This window comes from Malaya genurostris, chromosome 1 (genome assembly GCF_030247185.1).
Source record: "Malaya genurostris strain Urasoe2022 chromosome 1, Malgen_1.1, whole genome shotgun sequence".
Lineage (NCBI taxonomy): Eukaryota > Metazoa > Arthropoda > Insecta > Diptera > Culicidae > Malaya > Malaya genurostris.
The window spans coordinates 93,794,517-93,807,295 of NC_080570.1; the positions used below are offsets into that span (position 1 = coordinate 93,794,517).

Sequence of the window (12,779 nt, forward strand, 5' to 3'; positions counted from 1 at the left end):
CATTTTTTCGCGTATAGTTCTAAAAGTATTTAGCACTTCCACAAAAAAAATAAGAAGAAGAAATAATGTTGGTAATGATGGAAAATCCGCAATTCCATCATTACTGAACTCGTAGACCTTACACGATCATTAAAAGTGCCATTACTTTTTAGTAATGACACTTTTAATGATCGTGTAAGGGCCGCTATTCATATGGGTGTTCTATAATATAACTGAAACTGAAACAAACGTATCCCCAGCAAGCCGTTCTAGTTTTATTTATTCGACCAGTTTTTCTGTCAAATTTAAAACTGGTCTACGATGCCGTTCTATTTTTTGTATATTTGAAACACGAGTAAAACACTGCTGGGGCTGCCAGTTTTTCTTGTTATAAAATTCAGATTTAAATTTTGTAACTGACATAAATTATGCATCTAGAACTAAAACACTCCTGAATATGCCCTAAGAAAAGAAAAGACAATCTAGGCATGTCGTAAGAAATATTTATTCGATTAGTTTGAATCTATTATTCGATTATTGAGCTATTTGTCGTCTGTATTACTTATCCCGATGCAGAGTGAGCAGATCTATTCATATACGAAATTAGAATGTGTGCGAGCCGAGGTCAAAGTTTGTTGTGGGTTCCATCTTACACAGAGGTAAAACATTTTTGACTCATAATCATACACTGCGGAAAATGCATAGAGTTTCGTAAGCTATGAACTTATGAACCAAGTAGAAGACAGTTCCATTACGTGTTGTAGAGTTTCAGAAACGGTTTTATGCCTTTCTCAACTGTTCTCTTGGCATTGTAGTATTTTTTATTGCATGTATGTCTTCAATAATGGGTTATTTCGAGATACTCAAACTAGCATTCGCCACACAACCGCTGAAAATAGCCAAACCAACACATTCACACGAGGATTGGACCATAGCAATATTCGAAAAATTAATCGAGTAATCGATTAATAACCCACATGATCGATTATAATCTAATCGAATAGTTAAAAAACTATACTCAATTATTGAATAATCGAGTAATTCGAAAAATGCGACTTCACTAGAAAAGACAGCTCAGGAGCCCATTTGAGGTTATTGATGTTGTACAGTTTTCATTACCACAGCGTTATTCTCATCGTATTTCGCAGTGTTTGCAGCAAGATTACTGAAAATGCCTTAGGGATATTCTAACTCAAAATAAACTGAATTCAACAATGCAATAATTGTTTTCTTATACTGAAATAATCAATACAGCTTACGAATCAGCATCAATAGTCAACATACTACATACTACTGTGTAAATTTTGGTGCTACTTTGTGATCGATTTCAAAAATCTGTGATTTATTTCAGAGTCTGTGGAAATCTGTGATCATTTTCAGAAATCTGTGCCATTTTTGAAATCTGTGCAGAAAGTTGAAAATCTGTGAAACACAGATTAATCTGTGAACCTGGCATCCCAGTTTCCGAACTCCGACAAACTGAGCTTGTATGGGCCGCTTAACCAGAGATGCCATTTATACAGATTTATCTGTATTATACAGATTTTTACATGCGCATACAGATTTAATACAGAGTACAGATTTCCTACAGATTTCTTAAATTTAATACAGATTTATACAGATTTCACCAAAAGTATTAAGGAAAAAATTAAACTATCTATTAGTATTTGAGCTATCTATTAGTATTTGATTGCAATGACGAGATAAACGTTTAGGAATCAACGTACAAATCACTTTTTTAAAATATATATTTTTTGTGCAGATATTTAATGAAGAACACTGAAATCCATTTGTATTAAAATTTGTAACTAAATTGAACTTAAAAGTTAGACAAGTCTTGGCATCATGGAACATTATTGTCAGACTGACAGTTGTATTACCTGACTTGACGTTGCATATTGGGTTTTGGAAATCCATCTCAACTTATGAAGTGAACATTCTCAAATTAGACAAGTATATGGCACCATAATTCAATTGTTGTTGATAGGAAAAACTATAAAATTTTGTCGATTAATATAATATAAGATATGAAATTTAATCTACCACTTTATAACCATAATCTACTGGAATAACACCTTTTAACCTAATTGTATTGTAGAAATTTCATTTTATTAGCGAATACAGATAAATACGGATATTTTATACGAATAAATACAGATTTTCTATGAAAATATCTGGCATCTCTGCGCTTAACAGAGTCTCTAGCCTAATAATAAGAGAAGCCAGGTCTGCACATTTGTCTGCAAATAGGCAGATTGCTAAAATAAGCTGCAGATATGTTCTAGTTGCATATTTTATGCAGACTTTTGAAAATCACGATTCTCGCATACTTTAGTAAAAATAAACTGACTTTTAAAATCGCCTCGTGGTCAAAGATGCCAGGTAAAAATATTATATATCTTCAGACAGGGTTGTAAAAGTCTGTGTATCCGAAAAAAAAATCTGCAGTTTAGGAATAATCACACATTTCAGTTCCGTGACGGTTCAGTGAAAGTGCCTTCAGTGCACCATCAGTGTTCTTTTTTATCGGAACCCTTCCCTTCCGTTTCCGTGCTGTTTGCGTCCCGGCACAGCCAATGGAATGACATATCGACTTCAGTGATAATAAAAAATATCGGTGGCGACGAATTTGAGTTTGCCGGACGGACGCTACACTGACGACGAGCTGCACTGAAACGGCACGGTGCCGGATAGGTGTAAATGCGCGCATAGAAAACGAATGAAATAATATCAGTATCCGTGCACGGTGTCGTGCCGGCACTGAACCGGACCGGATATGTGTGAGTAGTCCTTTATAGTATGTTCACATTAGCGCTGATATCAAGTGATATACTGATATACTTTTAAATAAAGAGATGGCTTCTTGGTCAATTGGTTTCTCGTCAAAACATTTATTTTTCGTTAAAGGCCAACGTTTCGAAGGTTATACCTTCATCTTCAGGGCAACTGTAATTTTATGTATTATTTAGTCACAAAAATTTTTCCACAAAATATAATAATTTTACAAAATGTACTCACAACGACTACAAATATTTTTCGTCAAGTATGGTGTAACATTTATAATTGTCGATTGAAAAACGGCTACTCTACACTAAAACACAAGAACGAGACATACGAATTCAATTTGTTTAGAAATTTTGATTCGAATTATTTGTTTTGCCAAGAACTTACACAAGCACTTCCCACGCACATCGACTTCGATTGAGCACTGAAATATTGCAAGCAGCGAATATGGAAGACAGTAGAGCAAAAATTAGAGTGAAACAGATGAGAAATGATAGACAGCGAAATCGGAGGCGAGATTGACAGTTAATGTGTGAGAGAGAGCAACAGACCGGAGTATACAGCATTCAAATTATGCGTGTCGGTTCTGAAGTTAATGGTTGAACTGTCAGTAAAAATATGGCACATTTCTAATATTTGTAACGCATTAGTTCTGTTTTCTTGATCGAGAATTCTGGTTTTGTTCAGATCAAAACTGTGTTCATTGTCGATCATATGAACCATCAATGCGGTTTTTTTGAACTCATCTATATTGCTCTCTGTCTTTTCGGAATCCGATAATTTGAATTTTTTATATCGTTGTATTAATGAACGATGTCCAGACAACCGTTGTTTCAGTTGCTGTGTAGTCAGACCAATGTAAGAACTATCGCAATCAATGCAGGGAATGCGATAGATCACATTGCGTCTGATAAGTTTCGGTGTCGGATCCTTCAATTTGGAGAAAAGAGATGCGTTAGTTTTCAAACATTTACAACCTAAACGCACATTTCTCTGGTTTCGTTTTATAATTTTTGCAAGCGCCGGGGTGAGGGAATCAACGTGATGAAGAGATCTAAATACCGTCTGATCACCGTCCGTTCGGTTGTCCACGTTGGGTTTGTTTACAAATCTATTGATTAGTCTATTAACTAGCGAGCTAGGATAGTTGTTGCGGAGTAAGTATTCACGCACTGTTTTCTTTTTCTCCACAATAGATTTGCACGTCGACAACCGAAAAACTCTCCCAATGAAACCGGTAGCCGTGTTTAGTTTTTGCGAGAGCGGGTGGAACGAGAAAAAATTCAACAATCGTCCCGATGCGACGGGTTTTTTGTACCAGTCGGTGACAATTGTTTGTTTCTCCGTTCTGATTAGAACCATATCCAAGTACGGCAATCGGTTATTGTTCTCCACTTCGCATGTAAATTGAATATGTGAGTTGTACGCATTAAGTGCACATCTCACATGTTCAATTTTGTCTTTTGGGAGAGCGGTGACCAAATCATCGACGTATTTTTTCAAAAACGGAATCGGTATGTCGATCGTCTCCATCACGCGATCAAGTAGCGTTTCCATCACCAAATCGGCAAGTGCAGGCGACAATGGATTACCCATTGCTGTGCCTGATGTTTGCCTGTAATAAGCGCCACGGAAAACAAAATAGCTGGAGGAGAGATTAAAGTCGACAAGTTGTGTGAACAATTCTCGATCTTTTATGGTTGTATTTTTCTCGATCAAACTCCAATTATTTTGCACCGCTTCGATTACTAGGTCTCGTGGTATGCAAGTGAACAAACTTACTACATCGAAAGATACCAATACATAGTTTGGTGGTAGAGAAACGTTATTTATGAATGAACAAAATTCGTAAGAATTTTGTACATTGTACTTGTTTTGGTCTATCGAGTGTCGTAGAATGCTTGCGAGATATTTTGATAAGTCATATGTTGGGCAATTAATGCATGATAATATGACCCTCAATGGATTACCCTCCTTATGGATCTTGGGAAGACCGTAAATTCTCGGGCATGTGGCATGATATGTAATCAATTGAGACCTAGTTTTTTGGTCGATCATTTTTTGGTCGTGCAACGCATTCACCAGTTGATTGTTTTTCGTTTGTATTTTGTTAGTCCAATCCGAGTCAATGCGTTCGTATGTACTCTGGTCGCCAACAAGAGATAACATTTTGCTTTCGTATTCTTCCTTTTGTATTATAACAGTTTTATTTCCCTTGTCGGCTGGCAAAATACACACTTCAGGATTGTCTCTGATGAACTTTCTGCTGATGTGGTATGCTTCGACCAAAAAACGGTCAACGGCGCTGTTGGAAGGGTTGAAAATACCATTTTTTCTTTTGTTCACGTAATTCTGTAGGATGTTAGTGAACTGGTTCCGGCTTGCCGTTTGTAAAATTTCGTCAGGTTCGAGTTTTAGAATGGATTCCAAGTCTGCTATAATCTTGAAATAAGGAATTTCTTGATTATTCTCGTAAGGTAAAGCAAACTTGGGACCATAACCCAACAATATACTTGTTTCTTTTGGAACAGCTACGTTAGTAGTGTTCCTTATCCAATCATCGTTAACTTTGAAATCTAATTGTTTTTCAATTTCAAGTTTTGTTAGTAGGCGCTGAAACTTGCTTTCAGTGCTCACTTTTTTCAAACGGCTTTGCCTAGTGAAATAAGCCTCTTGTGTATTGAAAAAGGAAGTGTAAATATGCGGTGGGGTTACCTGTGTAATTTGGCTGGTAAGAACTGCTTTTGACTTTTCTAGCTTTTTGATTTTGTGATAGCTGTCCCTAACTTCTATGTTAAGTATTGCTCGTTTGAAACGGTCAGTTGTCTTCTGCAGTCTTCCTCGGAACGGGCTAGCGTCCTCCAATAATCCATTTAAACATCGAAATGTGTTCTGTATATGCGTTGGGTAGAGTCCGAATTTTTTGCATCGGCGAAGAAAATTCTTTCGGCTGAGCTGTGCACATAATTTGTCTATTGTGTGTGCATAGCTTTTGTACAATCTGCGGTGTGATGAAGGAAGGTTGTTGTAGAAAGAAGCGTTGCTCTGTGTTTCACTTAGCGCCATTGTTGTTGAATTTGTTTGATGCGGGTGCGACCAGTTAATGTTGTTTTAAATAAAGAGATGGCTTCTTGGTCAATTGGTTTCTCGTCAAAACATTTATTTTTCGTTAAAGGCCAACGTTCGAAGGTTATACCTTCATCTTCAGGGCAACTGTAATTTTATGTATTATTTAGTCACAAAAATTTTTCCACAAAATATAATAATTTTACAAAATGTACTCACAACGACTACAAATATTTTTCGTCAAGTATGGTGTAACATTTATAATTGTTGATTGAAAAACGGCTACTCTACACTAAAACACAAGAACGAGACATACGAATTCAATTTGTTTAGAAATTTTGATTCGAATTATTTGTTTTGCCAAGAACTTACACAAGCACTTCCCACGCACATCGACTTCGATTGAGCACTGAAATATTGCAAGCAGCGAATATGGAAGACAGTAGAGCAAAAATTAGAGTGAAACAGATGAGAAATGATAGACAGCGAAATCGGAGGCGAGATTGACAGTTAATGTGTGAGAGAGAGCAACAGACCGGAAATAATTCGAATCAAAATTTCTAAACAAATTGAATTCGTATGTCTCGTTCTTGTGTTTTAGTGTAGAGTAGCCGTTTTTCAATCGACAATTATAAATGTTACACCATACTTGACGAAAAATATTTGTAGTCGTTGTGAGTACATTTTGTAAAATTATTATATTTTGTGGAAAAATTTTTGTGACTAAATAATACATAAAATTACAGTTGCCCTGAAGATGAAGGTATAACCTTCGAAACGTTGGCCTTTAACGAAAAATAAATGTTTTGACGAGAAACCAATTGACCAAGAAGCCATCTCTTTATTTAAAACAACATTAACTGGTCGCACCCGCATCAAACAAATTCAACAACAATGGCGCTAAGTGAAACACAGAGCAACGCTTCTTTCTACAACAACCTTCCTTCATCACACCGCAGATTGTACAAAAGCTATGCACACACAATAGACAAATTATGTGCACAGCTCAGCCGAAAGAATTTTCTTCGCCGATGCAAAAAATTCGGACTCTACCCAACGCATATACAGAACACATTTCGATGTTTAAATGGATTATTGGAGGACGCTAGCCCGTTCCGAGGAAGACTGCAGAAGACAACTGACCGTTTCAAACGAGCAATACTTAACATAGAAGTTAGGGACAGCTATCACAAAATCAAAAAGCTAGAAAAGTCAAAAGCAGTTCTTACCAGCCAAATTACACAGGTAACCCCACCGCATATTTACACTTCCTTTTTCAATACACAAGAGGCTTATTTCACTAGGCAAAGCCGTTTGAAAAAAGTGAGCACTGAAAGCAAGTTTCAGCGCCTACTAACAAAACTTGAAATTGAAAAACAATTAGATTTCAAAGTTAACGATGATTGGATAAGGAACACTACTAACGTAGCTGTTCCAAAAGAAACAAGTATATTGTTGGGTTATGGTCCCAAGTTTGCTTTACCTTACGAGAATAATCAAGAAATTCCTTATTTCAAGATTATAGCAGACTTGGAATCCATTCTAAAACTCGAACCTGACGAAATTTTACAAACGGCAAGCCGGAACCAGTTCACTAACATCCTACAGAATTACGTGAACAAAAAAAAAAAAGGGAATTTTCAACCCTTCCAACAGCGCCGTTGACCGTTTTTTGGTCGAAGCATACCACATCAGCAGAAAGTTCATCAGAGACAATCCTGAAGTGTGTATTTTGCCAGCCGACAAGGGAAATAAAACTGTTATAATACAAAAGGAAGAATACGAAAGCAAAATGTTATCTCTTGTTGGCGACCAGAGTACATACGAACGCATTGACTCGGATTGGACTAACAAAATACAAACGAAAAACAATCAACTGGTGAATGCGTTGCACGACCAAAAAATGATCGACCAAAAAACTAGGTCTCAATTGATTACATATCATGCCACATGCCCGAGAATTTACGGTCTTCCCAAGATCCATAAGGAGGGTAATCCATTGAGGGTCATATTATCATGCATTAATTGCCCAACATATGACTTATCAAAATATCTCGCAAGCATTCTACGACACTCGATAGACCAAAACAAGTACAATGTACAAAATTCTTACGAATTTTGTTCATTCATAAATAACGTTTCTCTACCACCAAACTATGTATTGGTATCTTTCGATGTAGTAAGTTTGTTCACTTGCATACCACGAGACCTAGTAATCGAAGCGGTGCAAAATAATTGGAGTTTGATCGAGAAAAATACAACCATAAAAGATCGAGAATTGTTCACACAACTTGTCGACTTTAATCTCTCCTCCAGCTATTTTGTTTTCCGTGGCGCTTATTACAGGCAAACATCAGGCACAGCAATGGGTAATCCATTGTCGCCTGCACTTGCCGATTTGGTGATGGAAACGCTACTTGATCGCGTGATGGAGACGATCGACATACCGATTCCGTTTTTGAAAAAATACGTCGATGATTTGGTCACCGCTCTCCCAAAAGACAAAATTGAACATGTGAGATGTGCACTTAATGCGTACAACTCACATATTCAATTTACATGCGAAGTGGAGAACAATAACCGATTGCCGTACTTGGATATGGTTCTAATCAGAACGGAGAAACAAACAATTGTCACCGACTGGTACAAAAAACCCGTCGCATCGGGACGATTGTTGAATTTTTTCTCGTTCCACCCGCTCTCGCAAAAACTAAACACGGCTACCGGTTTCATTGGGAGAGTTTTTCGGTTGTCGACGTGCAAATCTATTGTGGAGAAAAAGAAAACAGTGCGTGAATACTTACTCCGCAACAACTATCCTAGCTCGCTAGTTAATAGACTAATCAATAGATTTGTAAACAAACCCAACGTGGACAACCGAACGGACGGTGATCAGACGGTATTTAGATCTCTTCATCACGTTGATTCCCTCACCCCGGCGCTTGCAAAAGTTATAAAACGAAACCAGAGAAATGTGCGTTTAGGTTTTAAATGTTTGAAAACTAACGCATCTCTTTTCTCCAAATTGAAGGATCCGACACCGAAACTTATCAGACGCAATGTGATCTATCGCATTCCCTGCATTGATTGCGATAGTTCTTACATTGGTCTGACTACACAGCAACTGAAACAACGGTTGTCTGGACATCGTTCATTAATACAACGATATAAAAAATTCAAATTATCGGATTCCGAAAAGACAGAGAGCAATATAGATGAGTTCAAAAAAACCGCATTGATGGTTCATATGATCGACAATGAACACAGTTTTGATCTGAACAAAACCAGAATTCTCGATCAAGAAAACAGAACTAATGCGTTACAAATATTAGAAATGTGCCATATTTTTACTGACAGTTCAACCATTAACTTCAGAACCGACACGCATAATTTGAATGCTGTATACTCCGGTCTGTTGCTCTCTCTCACACATTAACTGTCAATCTCGCCTCCGATTTCGCTGTCTATCATTTCTCATCTGTTTCACTCTAATTTTTGCTCTACTGTCTTCCATATTCGCTGCTTGCAATATTTCAGTGCTCAATCGAAGTCGATGTGAGTGGGAAGTGCTTGTGTAAGTTCTTGGCAAAACAAATAATTCGAATCAAAATTTCTAAACAAATTGAATTCGTATGTCTCGTTCTTGTGTTTTAGTGTAGAGTAGCCGTTTTTCAATCGACAATTATAAATGTTACACCATACTTGACGAAAAATATTTGTAGTCGTTGTGAGTACATTTTGTAAAATTATTATATTTTGTGGAAAAAATTTTGTGACTAAATAATACATAAAATTACAGTTGCCCTGAAGATGAAGGTATAACCTTCGAAACGTTGGCCTTTAACGAAAAATAAATGTTTTGACGAGAAACCAATTGACCAAGAAGCCATCTCTTTATTTAAAACAACATTAACTGGTCGCACCCGCATCAAACAAATACTGATATACTTGATATCCGATGATATTATGTGCGATATCACTTGATATCCCATACAATTTGATGTCAACGCGTATAACCATTTTGGCATGATATCCGGGATATCATGTACGATATCATGTCGAGTTGTCAAAAATCGCAACTAGCAACACGGATAATGGTATTGAACGCACTCATTTATGAACGTCACTTTGAGAGTGACAATAAACAATCATTATAATTTCAAATTTTTCAACGAATACTGGCGTTCGGAGAGCATTAAATGCAATACTTCAATCAAATACAAATTATAATACGGAGTACTCCGACAAATTTTCAAGAACACATTTGGAATCGTGCGGTACATTGTCATGATACACTGTCAGAGTGACAATGTACTTTAACGAATTTTCTGTAAAACTAGCAACACTGAAGGGTAAGAACAAGTTCACTATAGTTACTGTTTATTATAGTGAAAAATATGTAAACATATTACTTACATATTTTGATCCTTAGGAAAACTATGGAGCTAAATTTCGGACGACCCTGTTCGTGTGTCACATCCCTCTACTAAGCAACTTCTCACCATTTCGAAAGCTTCTCGGTTTATTAGCCGGCGATATTTAGACTGATTGTTGCAGTTTAATACAGCAACGATAAACAAACAAGTTTGTTTTGCACCGTAGCAACTAGCATAAAGCGTTGCCAGAAACGATCTCCTTTCACATTTTCACGCTATCGCAACGAAAGGAAGATATTTGCTAGGCTTACTTGGGTATTATTATTTGTATTTGCTTCAATAATTGATTGAATTGTAGGAGAGAAAAGCAATATTATTGATCTTACTCCTAATGGGAACATTCAATATGACAATTTTATTGTCAAACGATATCATTTCGATCGTATGTGAACACACCCACGTGATATGCATATCATCTCGGTACATGAAGTGATGAAAACGCTAATGTGAATATGGTATTAGCAAGTATGTCTCTTGCTGGAAGCAATTTCTCTATAAAGTATGGTACGCTAAACTGACTTGGCGAGCAAAAAAAAAAAGGTCGCGACAATTTCAAAAGTCTGTAAATTTTGACGAAAATCTGCGAAAAATTCGATTTTCAAAAGGCTGCAAAAACCTGTTCAACAAAAAATGTCTGCAGCACTATGTGCGAAATCTGCAGATTTACAGACAAATCTGCAGATGTGGCATCTCTGCTCGTGGTCTTTCTCCTTATATTTTGCTCGCTAAACCAATTTCGTGAATCAGCCAACATCTGGGGCATTTGGTTGGCAATCAGAGCGCTCAAAGTATGGTAAACAAACATTCGAGCATCTCAATTCGAGTAAAATCTTAATTTCCTTATCGTACCTACTTAGAAAAAAACGTTCAACGGTGGTCCTTCATTGGTCCAATACGTTGGATCATTGGTCCAATGAAAGTCCAATCAATCGTTCAACGGGAGGCCAACACGGGACCTTCGTTTGTCGATTTTGAAACAGACCGTTGAACCGACGACACGACCTGCCACTCGTCTATATCAGCTGTTTTTCAAAGAAGGACGTATCTTACAAAAGTAAACAAATCGAGGTTATCTCTCCTACCAATAAATGCTTCAAAATCCTACAATTTTGTCTAAAAATTCGTATTCTACAAAAATCTCAATCTTGATAATACCAAGAACTATAAAAGGCGAAACTGTCATTCCATTTGTTTACGCAAGTTTCGCCCTCCGTGTTCCATGCCAACAAACAGGGCGATACTTCAATTGCTGGTAAGGAAGGGCGAAACTATTTATTTTCTTTATTTTAGATAGTTACCGAACCTTTTATTACTGGAAATAGTAAAAGAGACAGTAAAACTACTCACAGATTTGTCTTAGTAGCGAAAACCAGTCAATTTCGTGAAAAATGCGCAAGGGCGTATCTTTATAATTCACACAGGAAGTATAAAAGTAAACAAATCGAAAAAGGGCGAAACTCTTTTTATGTTGATTTATTCAATGGATATAGAAGGAAAGTGGTAACATTTGCGTGCCTTTTGAAAATAAACTAACAATTCATCGACTAATCATAAATTGATCAGAGAATATACGATAATTTCTAAACACGATTTGAAACCGAAGTCGAAACATTCATCGATGATTTTCTCCATTTGCTGTCAATGTTAGATTCGCCGTTCTTTGAAAAACAGCTGATATAAACTGTATCGAAAATCTAACTATCCCTCAGTAACTGGTAATGTCAAAACGAGGTTGCTTGAAAATCTATTGAAACTGGCAACAAAAGTCGAAAACTGTAAATAACCACAAAATTAAAACAAGTTATATCTGTAAACCAAAAGAAATATGGATTTCTGTTAACCGAAAAAAAAGGATCAGCATAGCATTTACCTTCGCCCAGAACACCCCGAAAAGGCAGACATATAGAAGTTATTTGACTAGATGTTCATAGCGCAAGGTGAACGGGCGGCAGAAAATATAGCATTCGATCGGATTGCCATTGGGCGCAGATTGATTAGAAAACAGTAGCAGGGCATATTCGCTTGTACTAGAACGTGTACGATCGCTATTTTTTCCGCATACGAATATTCTTCGCTTTTCTCGGCGAGCGAGATAAGACCAACGGATTTATTCATACCGAAGCAAGCTGTCATGTGTTCTTACGGCCTTTTGAAAAATCAACGAGATAACTTACAAAAGTGAGTAAGAATTGCTCACTTAAGAGTAAAACTGAACGAGCGTGTATATTTATTTTGAATTCTCGGTTGATTTTTCAAAAGGGCGTTTAAACAAGTGACAATTTCTCTTTGTTTACTTTCTCTTTTATTAATTACCAAGCACTTTCCACGTTTATCACTCAACTCTTTGCATGAAATGATACCCGAAATTTTCGACTTTCAAACAGAATAGTTATATAAAAAGAAAATCTTTTTAATCACATCACAATAATCGTCTGAAACTGTCACTTGCTTATACGCCCTAATGAAAAATCAACCGAGAAATCTGGCAAAGATCTGGTTAGTTAGGCCGTCATT

The 12,779-nt window shown here is 36.7% G+C and overlaps 2 protein-coding genes across 2 annotated transcripts; one reads left to right on the forward strand and one right to left on the reverse strand.

Moving 5' to 3' along the window:
• Positions 1–3,288: 3,288 nt before the first annotated feature.
• Positions 3,289–4,359, reverse strand: LOC131426913 (uncharacterized). Its single transcript, XM_058589680.1, has one exon. It carries the CDS (start codon positions 4,357–4,359, stop codon positions 3,289–3,291), a length of 1,071 nt encoding a protein of 356 aa, XP_058445663.1.
• A 3,835-nt stretch (positions 4,360–8,194) lies between these two features.
• LOC131426919 (uncharacterized) lies at positions 8,195–9,265 on the forward strand. The gene has a single exon (XM_058589695.1). The coding sequence runs from the start codon at positions 8,195–8,197 to the stop codon at positions 9,263–9,265; it is 1,071 nt and encodes a 356-aa protein (XP_058445678.1).
• Positions 9,266–12,779: the final 3,514 nt, after the last annotated feature.